The sequence below is a fragment of the Apiospora aurea genome (genome assembly GCF_038362705.1).
Source record: "Apiospora aurea strain CBS 24483 chromosome Unknown utg000010l_segment0_segment0, whole genome shotgun sequence".
Classification (NCBI taxonomy): Eukaryota; Fungi; Ascomycota; class Sordariomycetes; order Amphisphaeriales; family Apiosporaceae; genus Apiospora; species Apiospora aurea.
Window position 1 is genome coordinate 3214941 of NW_027117397.1, and position 13234 is coordinate 3228174.

Below are 13234 nucleotides of genomic sequence, written 5' to 3' on the forward strand. Positions count from 1 at the left end.
CGTGAGGTAGATCTCGCTACCTTTCTTTTTGACTGCAGAGCCCACAAACTCCTACACAAGTGTTGCCCAGCAGCAGCAGTTCATTTCTCTGCTCTGTCTGCCTGATTTCCACCCAACCACCCCTGAACGCCACAAAAGAGATCCCAGAATATACCTACCCACCCAGCCAAGCCAAAACCCATTGTTGTTCTTGTTGTCCCTGCCAGAGCCCTCATTCTTTCTCATGCCCTCCTACAAGTCATATGCGATATTCCTCTGCTCAAAATGTTCGTAGGAGAGGCCGTTCCCTTACGGGTTATAACGCCAGTAATAATAAGCGAGTTGTGTCCGTAAAAGTCCGAGCTCGAGACCTCCGTACAGTTGTTCTTGGCCGAAAAGTGGACAGGGACGACGGGGAGGATATATACAGTTTTGAATCGAGAAAAAGGTTGTATAGATCTACAAGGTAAGCACGTCGAGGCTTTACCGTTCGCCGCCTTTTGTTTTCGGCTGCATTTCGATCGAATTCCCATACGCTTTTGCGACATGGCCATTTCCATTGCCATTTCTCCTCGAGGATGACTCGTCCTCGGAATCGTCTGCGAGATCAGAAAGACCAAAAGCGCCCGACTCCTCATCGTACGCTCGCATAAGCCCCTCGCGATCTCCGCTGATTCTCGGGTCGGTACTACGTCGCGCCTGCATGCTGAGTCTCGTCTGGATGCTGGAGATCATATCGGTACCGGTAGCGTCGTTGCCGTCACGGCGACCGCCAAGCATCTTGTCGCCGTTGGGATCTCGGCGCGAAAGGTTGAGTAGGTAGACACCTGTAAAGGTCGTGAGGAATCCGCAAAGCAGCGAGAGGGTGTTGACCGCATCTGAAGTGTTGAAACCACCGAAGAGGATGAAGGAAGCGCAAAGGGTGGCGGTCGTGAATGTGACGTAGTATAAGGGGTTTACTCTGTAACGCTGTTAGCCAGTGACTCGTCCATGACGCTGGTTCGATCAGGGCGACGTACATTTGCGTCGAGAAGGTGGCCAATGCCTTGTTGAAGTAGTTCATCTGAATAAGAATGCAGACGGTCGTCAAGATCATGAAAACGTAAGTGGAGGCGTGGCTGAATTGGTTATGGCCGGCGAACGTGAGCTTCACCGCGATGCCGAAAGCCTTGACGGACATGACGGAGACGGATCCGACAGTCGAGCAGATCGAGAGGTAGATCAGCGGGTTCTTCTTGCCGTGGATGGGCGCAATCTTGTAGATCATGACGCTGGCGTACACGACGACCACGAAGCAGTAAAGAAGGTATCCTGGGACTTTGTTAGGGGTATGAAAACACGGCGCATTGTCTCGGGTTTACTCACCGGGCTGGAGCGCAAACTGGAGGATCTGATCAATAGTCTCAATATTCTCATCTGGCGGAGCATGGAGAACAATGATGATGGCGCCGATCAAGCAGATTGCGCAACCGAGCTTGCCCAGTGTACCCAGCTCTTCCTTGAGGAAATAGGCTCCCAGAACTGCTCCTATCAACACACTGAGGGCACCTAATGGCGTTACGAGAATGGCGGGGGCAAATGCATAGGCGGCGAAGTTGCAGATTTCTCCGAGAACCACTGGAAGGCATTCATTGTTAGATTCTGGGCCCCGAGTCGTTCGCATAGGGTCGCGTGGTGCTCACAAGATAATATACCAGCCCACCAGACCGGGTTCCGTAGGTAGACGAAGCCATCGCCTTCGAAGCCATGTCGTTCGCTTGTTTGCATCAACCCCTGGAAAACGAGATCAGCCCTGAGTTAGAACAAAGTGGGAGCCTTGCTGAAAAGGCGGCGGGTGGCTCGAGAAGTAAGGTGCGCGTACCTTTTTCGTTATGACGAAACTCGTGCCTGTACAAAGGAGCAAGTTAGTCGCTAGTCATGCAGACAGGTGTCGGTTGGACATGTTCAAGGGATCGACATACCTATCGCCAAACTTGATGACATGGCCAAGGCCAGTCCAATATATCTACAAGCAAAACTACGTTAGCATCCGGCACTCGAGTTCGCGAGGTTGGCCCCCTGGTACAGGGGCCCATTGCCCGGGAAGGTGGGAAGTGAGGTTGTCATACTTCTCGTCAAGCATCATTCTGAAAGGGATGCGCCAAACCGTGTTGGATCGATATATTCCAAGTAATTGTTCAGGGTCCTCGAACGGGCGTATGCTGGTTGTATAGTAGCTCGCGCCTGGCGAGAAACAGAAGGTGGTTCCAGTAGTGTAAAGGCAAGCGCAGTAGTGCAAAGGCAAGCGTATTCGCAAATGCTCAATGACGGTGATCCGAATGCAGCTCCAGGATAGTTCGTGTAGCCGATGGCGTTCGTTTGCGCACTCCAATGGAAGGTGGCTAGAAAAGGCGGCTGGATGCTTCGGATAGCTGAATCAAAGGACTGGTGGTGGCAGCGCACACTAGAGGGATTGAACCAGATACATATGGGGGCAGTAACGATCGTTGTTGGTCGGAACGGAGCTTCGAGATTCGAAAAGAAGGGCGTGAAGTCTTCTTTGCTGCGTCGGGGGAAAAAGACAAAGGCGCAAACAGTGTCTTGTCAGGGACGTGGTCGTCGGTCGTCTCGTCGGGGGTGGGAGAAAGAAGGTTAGATGGAGATCAGTAGAATTGGACCGAAGATGCGATGCGATGCGCTGCGATCAGATCAGGACGGTTAATTGCGTTGGCAATCCAAAATGCGACTTTTGGGCAAAGTGTCCCTCCTGGCTGGCTGTTAACCTTCCTAGTCAGAAGACCTAATCTAGCGTGTCGAGTCGGGCTTGGGGGGAGGTCTGTCTGTGTCTGGACTGGGTGGGCAGTAATGGATTCTAGATTCAATCAATTGCCTGTACCAAGTCCGGCGAGGACTCGGGGCTAGGAGAATAAAGGCAACGAGAACCACTTTGGGGTGGGCGTTACGTGTGTTTCGAGGTTTCAGGACGGCTACATCACACACACACACACACACACACGCCTACCGGCTCACTCTGGGGCTGCTAATGAGGCCTAAGAAGGAGGCAGGAGACACCCGGCGAGTGGGGATTCCCAGTCACACACCCCCTTCCAAGGTTCCAAGCTGGTGTTTGGTGGCCGGCGCGCTATGAACATGTACCCCCTCCGGAATGGGACCCAAGGGCACATGGAGCTGTCTGCCTGTCTGTCTGTCTTGTGGTAAGACAAGACAGGTAGACGAGTTGTTGGCCTGCCTCGGCGTTAGGAGAACCACTCTACTGCCCTCCGTCGGACTTTTTGACCATCGTGATACCAGTGAGGCAGTATGCAACATTGGATCTCGAAGGTATGGCGTGGCGTCAATTGATGTGCCTGGAAGGGATAGCACAGGGATGTGGCAGGTAACGCCCTGCAGGGGAAGGGGCGCACTCACCAGCTCACTCTACCTGAAAGACTGCCGGACCAATTGCTTATTGCACGCTGCCAATTCTAGTGTGTAGATAGTTACACATATACAGAGCATCCGAGGGCTTCTCATGCCTTGAGAAACAATATCTGATCAACCAATGTATTTAGCCCACCAGGGTTGCGGAGATACGGTCCTCAACTGGAAACCTTAGGCCACCGCGGTTCTCTCTACAATTGGGGCCTCGGAAGCAGGCCTGGTGGCTCTCACCCGACTCTCATCAAACATATCGAATCGAATGTACCACATGCCGAAACCGACGGTGATTGTACCGCTTCTCACTCGACCTCCCTCTTTTCTCCCCTGCACAGCCACCGAGCTCGCCTAGTGATAGTGCATCTGCAGAAAACTAGATGCGGCAATTTCCCGGGAAGCGCAGTGGTGCACAGCGTGACAGATGATGACAACGTGGACGGGGACGCGAAAGCTCTTTGAGACTAACCGCCAAGGAAACGTGTTTTAAAAATCACCACTCGAGACGCTTGGGGATCGAGAGGCCTCTGCATACCACACGCGATTGAGCGCATATTTTAGTTATGTAAGTATTAGTACTTATACCCCCGTACCCCATCAACCCATCTTATCTTGACTTGCAATGAGACAATCCGTGCCGGGCAAAGTTGAGAGAGAATTCAATACTTTTCTAATGACGGTGGCTCGGGCGAATTTCAACACTTCTGCTCGGACTGGGCAAATGAAATAGCAAGTGCCCACCCCGTATTTCCAGCGATATAACGTGTCGCCCGCTGAAGCCGACGGGAGGGCAAAATGCAAAATGCGGCACGGGGAGGGACCTCTCCATTGCCCTGCTTGCCTTACGATGGCACATGGCACCAGGATGCCATTCCAGAAATAAACCAACCCCCGGCATTTCGCAATTTGGGCGCTCCGCTTCCGACCATCGATGGTTCCTCGACTCGTCTCGTCCTTCCTCCCGGCCGTGTCGCCCGTAGTTCATATAAAAAGGATGACCCCTCGGGTGCGACTATCTCGGTCACTATTCTTCCTAGCGGTGTTCTCGTAACGCCATTGCGAATCGTCTTGCAACGATGAGAGCCCTTCTGTGGCTTATACAATTCCCACATCGTCTGCCGCGTCATACGAACTAAACCGCCACCTAAGGCTAAGCTCTGGTCGACACTAGAATGCATCGCGTACATAAAACGAAGACGACCCCTCGTATTTTTCTTAGGTAATTCACTAGGTGGTCAGAAAGGTGTAAGTGTCAGCCGCGGCAAAGGCTATGCGCTCGTGTAGGGTTATCAGCCGTGCCTGGCGGGCTTCCTCATACTCGTCGCCATCGGAATCTATGCGATAGGCAGGTGTGTGTTCGTGAACACCTCAAAGCGCTACCATGTTGCCAAGTGCGATTTGATTGGTTCATGGATTTAGGAGGCCGGCGACAACTTTTTGCATCATGATAAGACTTCATAAATCACTTTGTGCCTCAAACAACCACACAAGAGTCCGTATGACATCGTCGCATTCTCAACCCAAGGGCATCCGCACTCCACTCGGGAGCCGATACCGGTTTTGATGAGATGCTTTATTTTGGTGCATGTCCCGATTGCGAAAGGTCAAGAATTACTCGGAGATTTCAATTCTCGGAGGTGATTATGGCTCGACTTCGTGTCCGACATTCTGGTGCAACCATACTGCTTACTTGCTTACTTCTCTCGGTCATGTTCAAGGGGGACTCCAGAAAGGTCTATTTCCAATTCAGGCAGTAGGTCGATCCGCGACCGCATGCAAGAGCACCAGATCGGGGGTGCCAAGGTGTTCGATGAGGGCCTCGAGCATAAGCTGCTTATTGCAGCGGCTCTCGTGTGCCAACCCTCCATGGAGAGTATCTTAGGTCAGACGTGCATACATGTATGCGAGCCTTGCACCCAGATAGAGGTCGATGAAACATGGTAACCTGACCATTGCTAGGCGCAAGATTCCCTTCACTCGAGTTCTACGAGGAACAGAAATCGCACTCGACAGGGAGCCTTGAGTCCGGCCCATTCAAACAGCCCACTCACAATAACGGCGAGACTCCGGAGGTGGTGATGCTCGAGGCCACATACTCGGTCTCAGGGGTTGGGTATAAGTATCTTCTATTCACCAGCGAGCCGGATAACGTGGTTGTTGAAACTCAAGTAAGGGGTTCCCTTATAAGTTTTCAGATTTTTCGTGAGTATATACCATATAGAACCCCTTTTGTAAAACGGTATTCAACACTTGACAATCAAGTCATTCCACTTCATGATAGCTGCTTGCTTGATCCGCTCAGCTATCCGAGAGGCTTGTCTACCCCTTCGCCTTTGCCTCGCGTTGATCGTCTTTTGTGACATGGAGTTTCCAGACTTGGCCAGGCACGTTTGGCACAGGAAGACCAAGCCTGTCAATTGCAAGTCTGTCCACCGTATCAATATCTCATCTTGGGAGTCTTTCACGGCGAAGAAGGAGGCCGAGCTGCGAACCCCGGGACTTAATCGCAACGACAGCGAAGCTAATTACCCGTCTCTGCACCTACATCAGACCAACTCACACTTGTCTTGCAAGAACAACTGCGTTCTCTTCCCTTCGTACATAGCAGCTCGACACCACGATAAGACCTTACCAACTCACATCGTACCAACCTGTGTAACCAAGTCGAGCAGAGGGCGGGCAGTCACTTGGCCATGAAAGGTTCATCGACGTCATACAGCGATGCATGGAGGTTGGTGCGAAGCTGCGCTATGATTGAGTATTTGAAGTGGTTGTCGCTTTCACTGCGGATAGGGGAACTTTCAGATTTACCCATTGGCTTTGGCCATCATGGAAGTTGTTGATATCTTGTGGGCGACGAATCTGGGTCTAGCCTAGTATATGTATCAATCAGAGGACATTGACGCCGGTAGGTGATGCTGATAAAGTAGGAGCTGGTGCAAGAACGGAGTAACAGCGATTGTTGAAAGTTGGATGGTGCCTAGGCATGGAGTTGGCGACTCATTCAACAGTGCGCAGCTGACGATAGTCAGAGTAACACATTTCCACTTCTGCATTTATTCTACAATATAATGCGATCAAGGTTAGATGGTCTTTGAGGAGGACTTCCTGTGCTGTTTGTATCATCGAGGGTGGTGTCTAAACCAAAGGGCAAGAAGGGGGGGTTACTAAAGATACTATTAAAAAAGTGCCCGCAGAGGGAGTTGAACCCTCTTGCCTTTAAGTATAATAGAATAGTAGATACTAACCGCTAGGCTATACCGACGCAGGCAAGGGAAAAGAGTGTCAACAGAGAATATAAAGCCAGGAAGGTGGAAGTGTTTCTTGCTGCCGTGGTGGTGGCGCCAGGGGTGCGGGTGAACTCGAACATTCTCATATGTGCTCACCGTACGGTGTTGACTCCAAGAACCCAACAGACACGTTTATTGTTTAGCATGTGATACATGTACCTTGAATTTCGGTTGTCAGAGGAAAATAGAACTGGGCTGCGTTCCTTGAGGAGTAAGCTAGTTGTCAATGTTCCAGGTCACATACCTGGCCCGGAATGGCAGTGTGGCAACGCCGAATCGTTGGCCAAGTGCATTGACGCCATCGCTCCTTTCCGTGTACGGTGAGAGCTCTGAGGCTCCGGTTGGCGAGCCGTGGAATGGAGGGACCGTGGAGAAGAGGGGGTCGTAACGGAAGGACGGAGTGAAATGGAGGCCCCGAGAGAAGCATCAGGAAGGGAGAATAAGAGGTGCAGCCTCTTTCGTGCGAGAATTAGCCCGGGAGGTCGAACCGATTCAATATACTACGTATACAAAACCGACAGTCTGCGGTGTAGCTGTAGTAGACACGTCCCCTACCCCCTGGAGGTTGTAGCAGCCTCACTGCTTCCTACGAGGGTAAATCCCACACACTGTCTATCTCACGATTGGCAAGCGAGCTTTGTCTGTTGCAGTTGTTGAAGAGGCTGGAAAATATGTAGAGCGCCTTGACCAGTCGAAGTCAGTATCTCTCGCACCCCCGTGAACTTGCCTGCTACGATCACGATGAAATCGACCATATGTGGGCCAGCGTGCTATATACTGCGCGAGATAAATTACGGAAATGTACTTCACCATAGGAGCATAGAGTTAGAGTAATTACAGATAAGTGTAGCTCAACTAGGCCTGGGCGATCGAACTCATCGCGAACCGGTGGTACACGTCAGACTGCAGTGTTGCCGAAAATTGCAGAGAAGTCGATCCAGCTAAGGGGTGTTCAGACATAACGAAGCTAACGAAGATGCGTTGCTTGAGTTCATATATCGTTACATTCAATATGGCCTTCTAACAGGATAGATTGACAAAGACATCAGTGGGGAGGCGCCTCATACAGCCTTGAATACAACCGATTATCACTGGCAGCAATCCTTTTCGTCGACCGATATGCCCTATGTACTTCCAAGGTACGTGTTTGGGGTGCCTTTATGGCTATACCGAGCCCTGAGCCCGATATCAGCCACAGTTGGCCCTGTATGATATACTTACATCCTTTCTACAAAAGCCGTGGCAGGTGAGATCGGGCAGAGGATATGGGACTGCACTCCTCGACGAACGCTCGCTGCCGCCGACCAATTGCAATAAAACCTGGATCAATACGAGTTCGGCGGGTACGGTAGGAAAATAGCTAGGTATGATGCAGGTAGCACCGGTGTACATCTTCCCCTGCTTCCGTCTTGGTATTTGTGTGGGTGGTCACAGTTTCCCTCTCGGACGCTCCTTCCCTCCTACAACCCGCTCCCCGCCACGCCATAACAATTATCGCCTTCCACATTCAGTTTCGGTCCCCTCTTCTACATCTTACACCGATTATCTCATTGTCTGATTACCTCTTCCTCTACTCGTCTGATCTATCAAGGGACAGACATCGTTTCCCTTACTCATCAAATGGACAATGCTTCCGACTTTGATGGGAAGGTGGCTACATCAATAGCCACCTATCCCAACGCATGCCAACGGAGGATCCCGCTGCCTGTTATTCTGGTATCAGTTGGCATGTCTTTTGTTACTAATCGTCACGTCCCTGATAACATGGCGTTGACTTGACCTTTTCCCTGCCACACAAGACCAAGAGATCTACAGATTCATCTTACTTAGGAGCAACCCCCTTACTCCCGAAAATCGGTATGATCACCGTCTACATCTTCAATGAAACACAACTCTGTTAGCATTGGACGTCCAGGCTTTGTGCCCTCCCAGGAGACGATGAGGCGAATCTGGCCGCTCCCTTCCCAGTCGACGACGAGCCGACAACGGGTCAACTCCATGAGAAAGATCTCTTCGCGCAGCCAGTAGCCCCTCGGCACCAGCCACCCTCTTGGCAAACACTTCGTCTAGAGCCATTTCGCCGCTTACCACAGGGCCTAGACGATCCAAGTAATGGTCAGCTGTCTAGCCACTCGTGTTGCTAACGGATCTGACCTATGCAATCAGCAGCGCCCTGGATAGCGAGACGACTGCGTATATCCCCATCCAACCTGTCTCTGCAACAGACAATATGACTGTTATGGGGGGCCCGAGAGTCCGGATACAGCAAGACAGAAAGCTACGAGGAAGACGCCAAGAAGCTATCTTGGCGGCACACGCACTGACGGGAGGAGTCTGGACGGTGCCGATACCTTTTCTCTATCGAACGTTAGATACGCTGGGGAGTGTCAATCTCGGCCGATACCACATACTCCAGTCCTCTCAAGTCCACAATTCTTCCACCTCTTGAAAAACTGGACAATACCCCTGTTTTATTCAGGGTGGCTAGATATGCCAAGCTCCTCTGCCAAGCGCAACTGCCAAGCGTTATCTCCCCTTTTTAACCAGCCTCATCGGCGAAGGCGATCCCCAACACTGACAACCCAAGGGAACGGGAGATAGCTATTCTTAGCTATGCATGCACAGTGTCCGATCTATGTATCTACCATACATACACCGCTTGCTTCCGTTCTGACGCAAAAGCGTGGACCGGGCCACCGGTGCGGTCGGGTCGGTGTGAGATATGACACGTCCCACAGAGCTGCGACTCACACCGCAGAAGCCAAGATCCAGCCTTAAAGGCCCACTGCGCGGGCCCAAGAAACAGCTGGCGCAGGCGGTGACGGGAAGGTCGAACCGAGCCATCTCTGGTTATCTGGAGCACGACCACGTCGCCGATCCGGCAAGGTTCCGACCGACGTGCAGGCCAGGACAGCAGCTGTTCAGGATCCAATGCGCTGGTGCAGCGGACCCACGCTGCCGGTGATGGCCAAAGCGACACCATCTAAACATGATATTCAGGCACGGGAAGGGATCTGCACAGGAGCAGAAGATATGCCTATATACGCATCTCGGATTGCTGCGGGAAATATACCCCTTCCCATACATTGTAGAACGTCACCGAAGTGGCTGCTGTAGGTTAAACCTTCACAGAGAAAAATCAAGGAACAGTTTTGGAATTGCATATCCTCATATATCATGACGCCTCCCAGCTATCGGTCTTTGGTTGACATCCGATTACTTATATAGTAAGCAGTAAATAGCCGAGAATTAACCCATAGGCGTTGAGTAGTTGACGACAGCACGGAAAACTACCTATTTGGCTAGATTGGAACTAAATATCTTTGATGCTGCATCTTGCCATAACCAATTAAATATCTGGCCCCCATCCCCTCCTGTAGCTATCGTATGCTGACATGATACAAGGCAGCCGGATGCTTAGCCGAATGCCCCTAACACCAATACGTTCCCGGGGGTGAGGGGGTGTGAATGTGAGGGTGTAACAAGCTGACCAAAATTAGTAGCAAGCTACTTCCCACGCTATACCAGGTAGGTAAGTAGTCAGTCTGCAAGTTCAGCCGCATCATAGGAATACAAGGGGCAGAATACCAAGTCTATTCCGACTTCACTTCCTGCATATCCCTCTCAGTATCACATCATTCACAATCACAGTCAGGAAACAAATGAGAAAGCCAAAAGATTGAATGTTGACGTTGGTGGGTACCGTTCTGTTCATTAAGCGGTACTATATATCATATACTCTTTAGTATATGCCCTAATTACGCATGTCGTCTTGGTATCATTGAAGGTGCTCTTCGCAAATCATACAACTCCATCGCTCCGTTAAAACCATCGTCCCCCATAAACCCGGGGGAAAACCCTAATCAAACACACGCCCCCCCCACAGCTACAGCGATGTTACTACTGCTTTTGTGAGATCATCATCTCCTCATTATCGGCAATGGGAGCGGGGCGGTTCTCGCTCCTGTTCTTCTCGCTCTCGCCGACGACGGGGCCGGTGCCCTCGAGCTCGAGCGTGTAGTCTGTCGTCGTGTTGATTTCGTACTCCTCCGAGTCGATGTGGCGGAAGGTGAAGTAGAAGATGACGGTGAGGACAAAGCCAGCAATGGCGGGGCCGCCGAAGTCCCACGTCAGGTACGGGTCCGTCACGACCGACGAGCAGGCGAGGCCGATGATGTAGGCGACGCCCGTGTTGAACAAGTTGATGGCGGACACGAGACCTCGCATGTTGACGGGGGCGCGGGAGTAGGCGATACCGTAGGCGGGCACGTTGATGAAGAGCTCGGAGATACCACCGATGGAGAAGGGGATGGCCAACCACCAAATGCTGATATCGGCAACGCCTCCATCAATCTTGCAGTTGGTGGAGCCCATGTTACCGCAGGGCGACAGCTTGTAGGCGTAGTAGTTGAGCACGGTGTAGCCGACACCGCCCACCGACGAGAGGAACAAACCGGTCGTGATACGGGCGACGGGGCCGTAGTGGATATGCATCTTACGCAGGAAGGGGTACAGGCCGTAGTTGAGAAGCGGGGCGGCGATAATGATACTCAAGCTATTGAAGTTGCTGAGGACATCGTTGGGGACACCGTCGGTCTTCAGCATAGTCGACAAGAAGTTGGCGGCGGAACCGATACCGTTGTCGTTCAGGTACTGGATGGGGAAGAAGCAGAAAATACCGGTGGCCTGGAAAGTCTTCTTCACGTCCTCGACAAACTGATCGTTCCAGTTGCAGGTAATGGGCTGACCGCGGGCGGCCATGACCGAGGGCTTGGCAGAATCCCACCAGCCCTTGCGACCAATCTTCATAATTCCACCCTTTTTCATGCACACGCCGACGACGCGGAAGCAGTCGGGAAGGTTGCTGCCACCAGGAGGGTGCAGAATAAGGCGCTTGAAGAGGAACCACAAGAGGAAGGGAAGAGGCAGGTACAGGATAAGGGGAACGAGGAAGGCCAACCACCAACCGACGTACTTCTCGATGTAAGCAGTAGCAACGTTCATGAAGCCACCGACGTTGATCAGCAGGTAGAACCAGAGCATGACTCGCTCTGTGGTGGACTCGGGATCCTGGATGACCTTCTCGCCCTTCTTGTTAGTAATGACCCTGGGTACAGTGGTGGTCATCTGATCCAGGAGAATCGGAGACACGTTGGGCTTGAACATGGCAGCGCCAAGCGACAGGATGTAGAGAGAGATGAAGTAGGGGATCTTGGCGGTGCCGTTGGCTAGAAGAGTCGGGGCGCCGGCAGCGACCATGAGAATATGGGCGAGACCGCAGACGGCCACACCATAGCAGATCATCTTAAACCGACCGGTCTTGGTATCGGCCAAGTAACCGAACAGGAGGGGCAGGACGTAGGCCAGCAGACTGAAAGACTGGCCGGCGGCGTTGGCGACCTGGGTACCGAGGCCCAAAGCACCACCAGTTTCCTGGGTGTTGGGCGGGGGCGCGCCATATCCGTTACCACCCTCGGGCATGGGGCGGTTGACGTAGTTGTTGATCAAGGGCTGGACACCATAGTAGGAGGCTCGTTCGGCGAATTCGACGGCGCAGATCATGTAGGCCACTATGGGGATGCTGCCGGGGACGCGGCGAAGTGTCGCAAGCTCCTCTTCAGTCGGCTTTCCCTCGTAGTCGTCCGACAACTTGGCGTTGTCGAAGAAAGGCGCATGCGAGTCGCCGGGGGGCGTGAGGCCGCCCTTGATCTCGTCGGCGGTGCCCGAGGGCATTTTTTCAATGTCCTTGTCAGCTATTGGGGGGGCCCAATGGTCAGTAACGAATTTTTTTTCTTCTTGCCAAAGTAGCGTCTTGTTCGCCTTGGTGGAAACATGAACATACCCATGACGATGGTGGGCTCCAGCAATCTTGGGAGACTTATTAGTACGAGCGATTGGCACTGAAGGAGGAAAGAGGGAAAAGAGAAGAGACAGCAGGTGGGCGGAATCGTGACTTATATGAACAACGAGAGGGTGTCGAACGCCATTGAGGGATCTCTGAGACCGAACCGAGTGCGCGCCTAGCAAGAGTGGATGTGAATGCAATGTGGGCGATCCTAGTCGGAGTGGGAGTGGAATGGGATGGGATGGGACGATTCGGGATGCAGGTGCGCTTGCCCAAGGGCTGGAGAACTGAGTGGACTTGCAACTGCTCGAATCTACAGTGCAAGATACGCAGTAACGGGGGCAGGCGAACAAGTATCGGAGCCGGTCTGGGCGCTGGGCGCTGGACGCTGGACGCTGGGGTTCGCCGCCAGCGAAACGGGGCCAAAAATTGGAAATAGAATAATGTCACCACCACGTCTGCCCGCCTGGCCTCTTGCTCCGGCCCACCAGATTGGTTACTGTCCGACACCTGCTCCGTACTTGGTACCAGGGACCAACCCGTCCCCAGTTTCCTTATCTCTCCTCCCTTGCCAGCTTGTCTGTCTCTCAACCCACCTTGCCCTTGCGCGTGCCTGTGCCTGTGCCTCCTGTGCCTCTGCTTGACGGAATATAGTAGTATCTACCAGGGCAGACGATATTAGCCCAGGAGGCGGGCGAAATCAAAT

General features: G+C 52.5%; 3 protein-coding genes across 3 annotated transcripts; 1 reads left to right on the forward strand and 2 right to left on the reverse strand.

Annotated features, from left to right (window-relative positions):
* Positions 1-462: 462 nt before the first annotated feature.
* PG986_014968 (uncharacterized protein) lies at positions 463-2104 on the reverse strand (the record flags this gene model as incomplete). The annotated part of the gene is made up of 7 exons (XM_066851190.1): positions 463-940; positions 999-1290; positions 1345-1596; positions 1662-1752; positions 1841-1866; positions 1941-1996; positions 2088-2104. The coding sequence occupies 7 exons, from the start codon at positions 2102-2104 to the stop codon at positions 463-465; spliced, it is 1212 nt and encodes a 403-aa protein (XP_066693428.1).
* Positions 2105-5166: 3062 nt separating this feature from the next.
* On the forward strand, positions 5167-5740 carry PG986_014969 (uncharacterized protein; the record flags this gene model as incomplete). The annotated part of the gene is made up of 3 exons (XM_066851191.1): positions 5167-5275; positions 5353-5561; positions 5696-5740. The coding sequence occupies 3 exons, from the start codon at positions 5167-5169 to the stop codon at positions 5738-5740; spliced, it is 363 nt and encodes a 120-aa protein (XP_066693429.1).
* A 4843-nt stretch (positions 5741-10583) lies between these two features.
* On the reverse strand, positions 10584-12529 carry PG986_014970 (H+/oligopeptide symporter; the record flags this gene model as incomplete). Its single annotated transcript, XM_066851192.1, has 2 exons — positions 10584-12436; positions 12526-12529. The coding sequence occupies 2 exons, from the start codon at positions 12527-12529 to the stop codon at positions 10584-10586; spliced, it is 1857 nt and encodes a 618-aa protein (XP_066693430.1).
* Between the last annotated feature and the right edge of the window lie 705 nt (positions 12530-13234).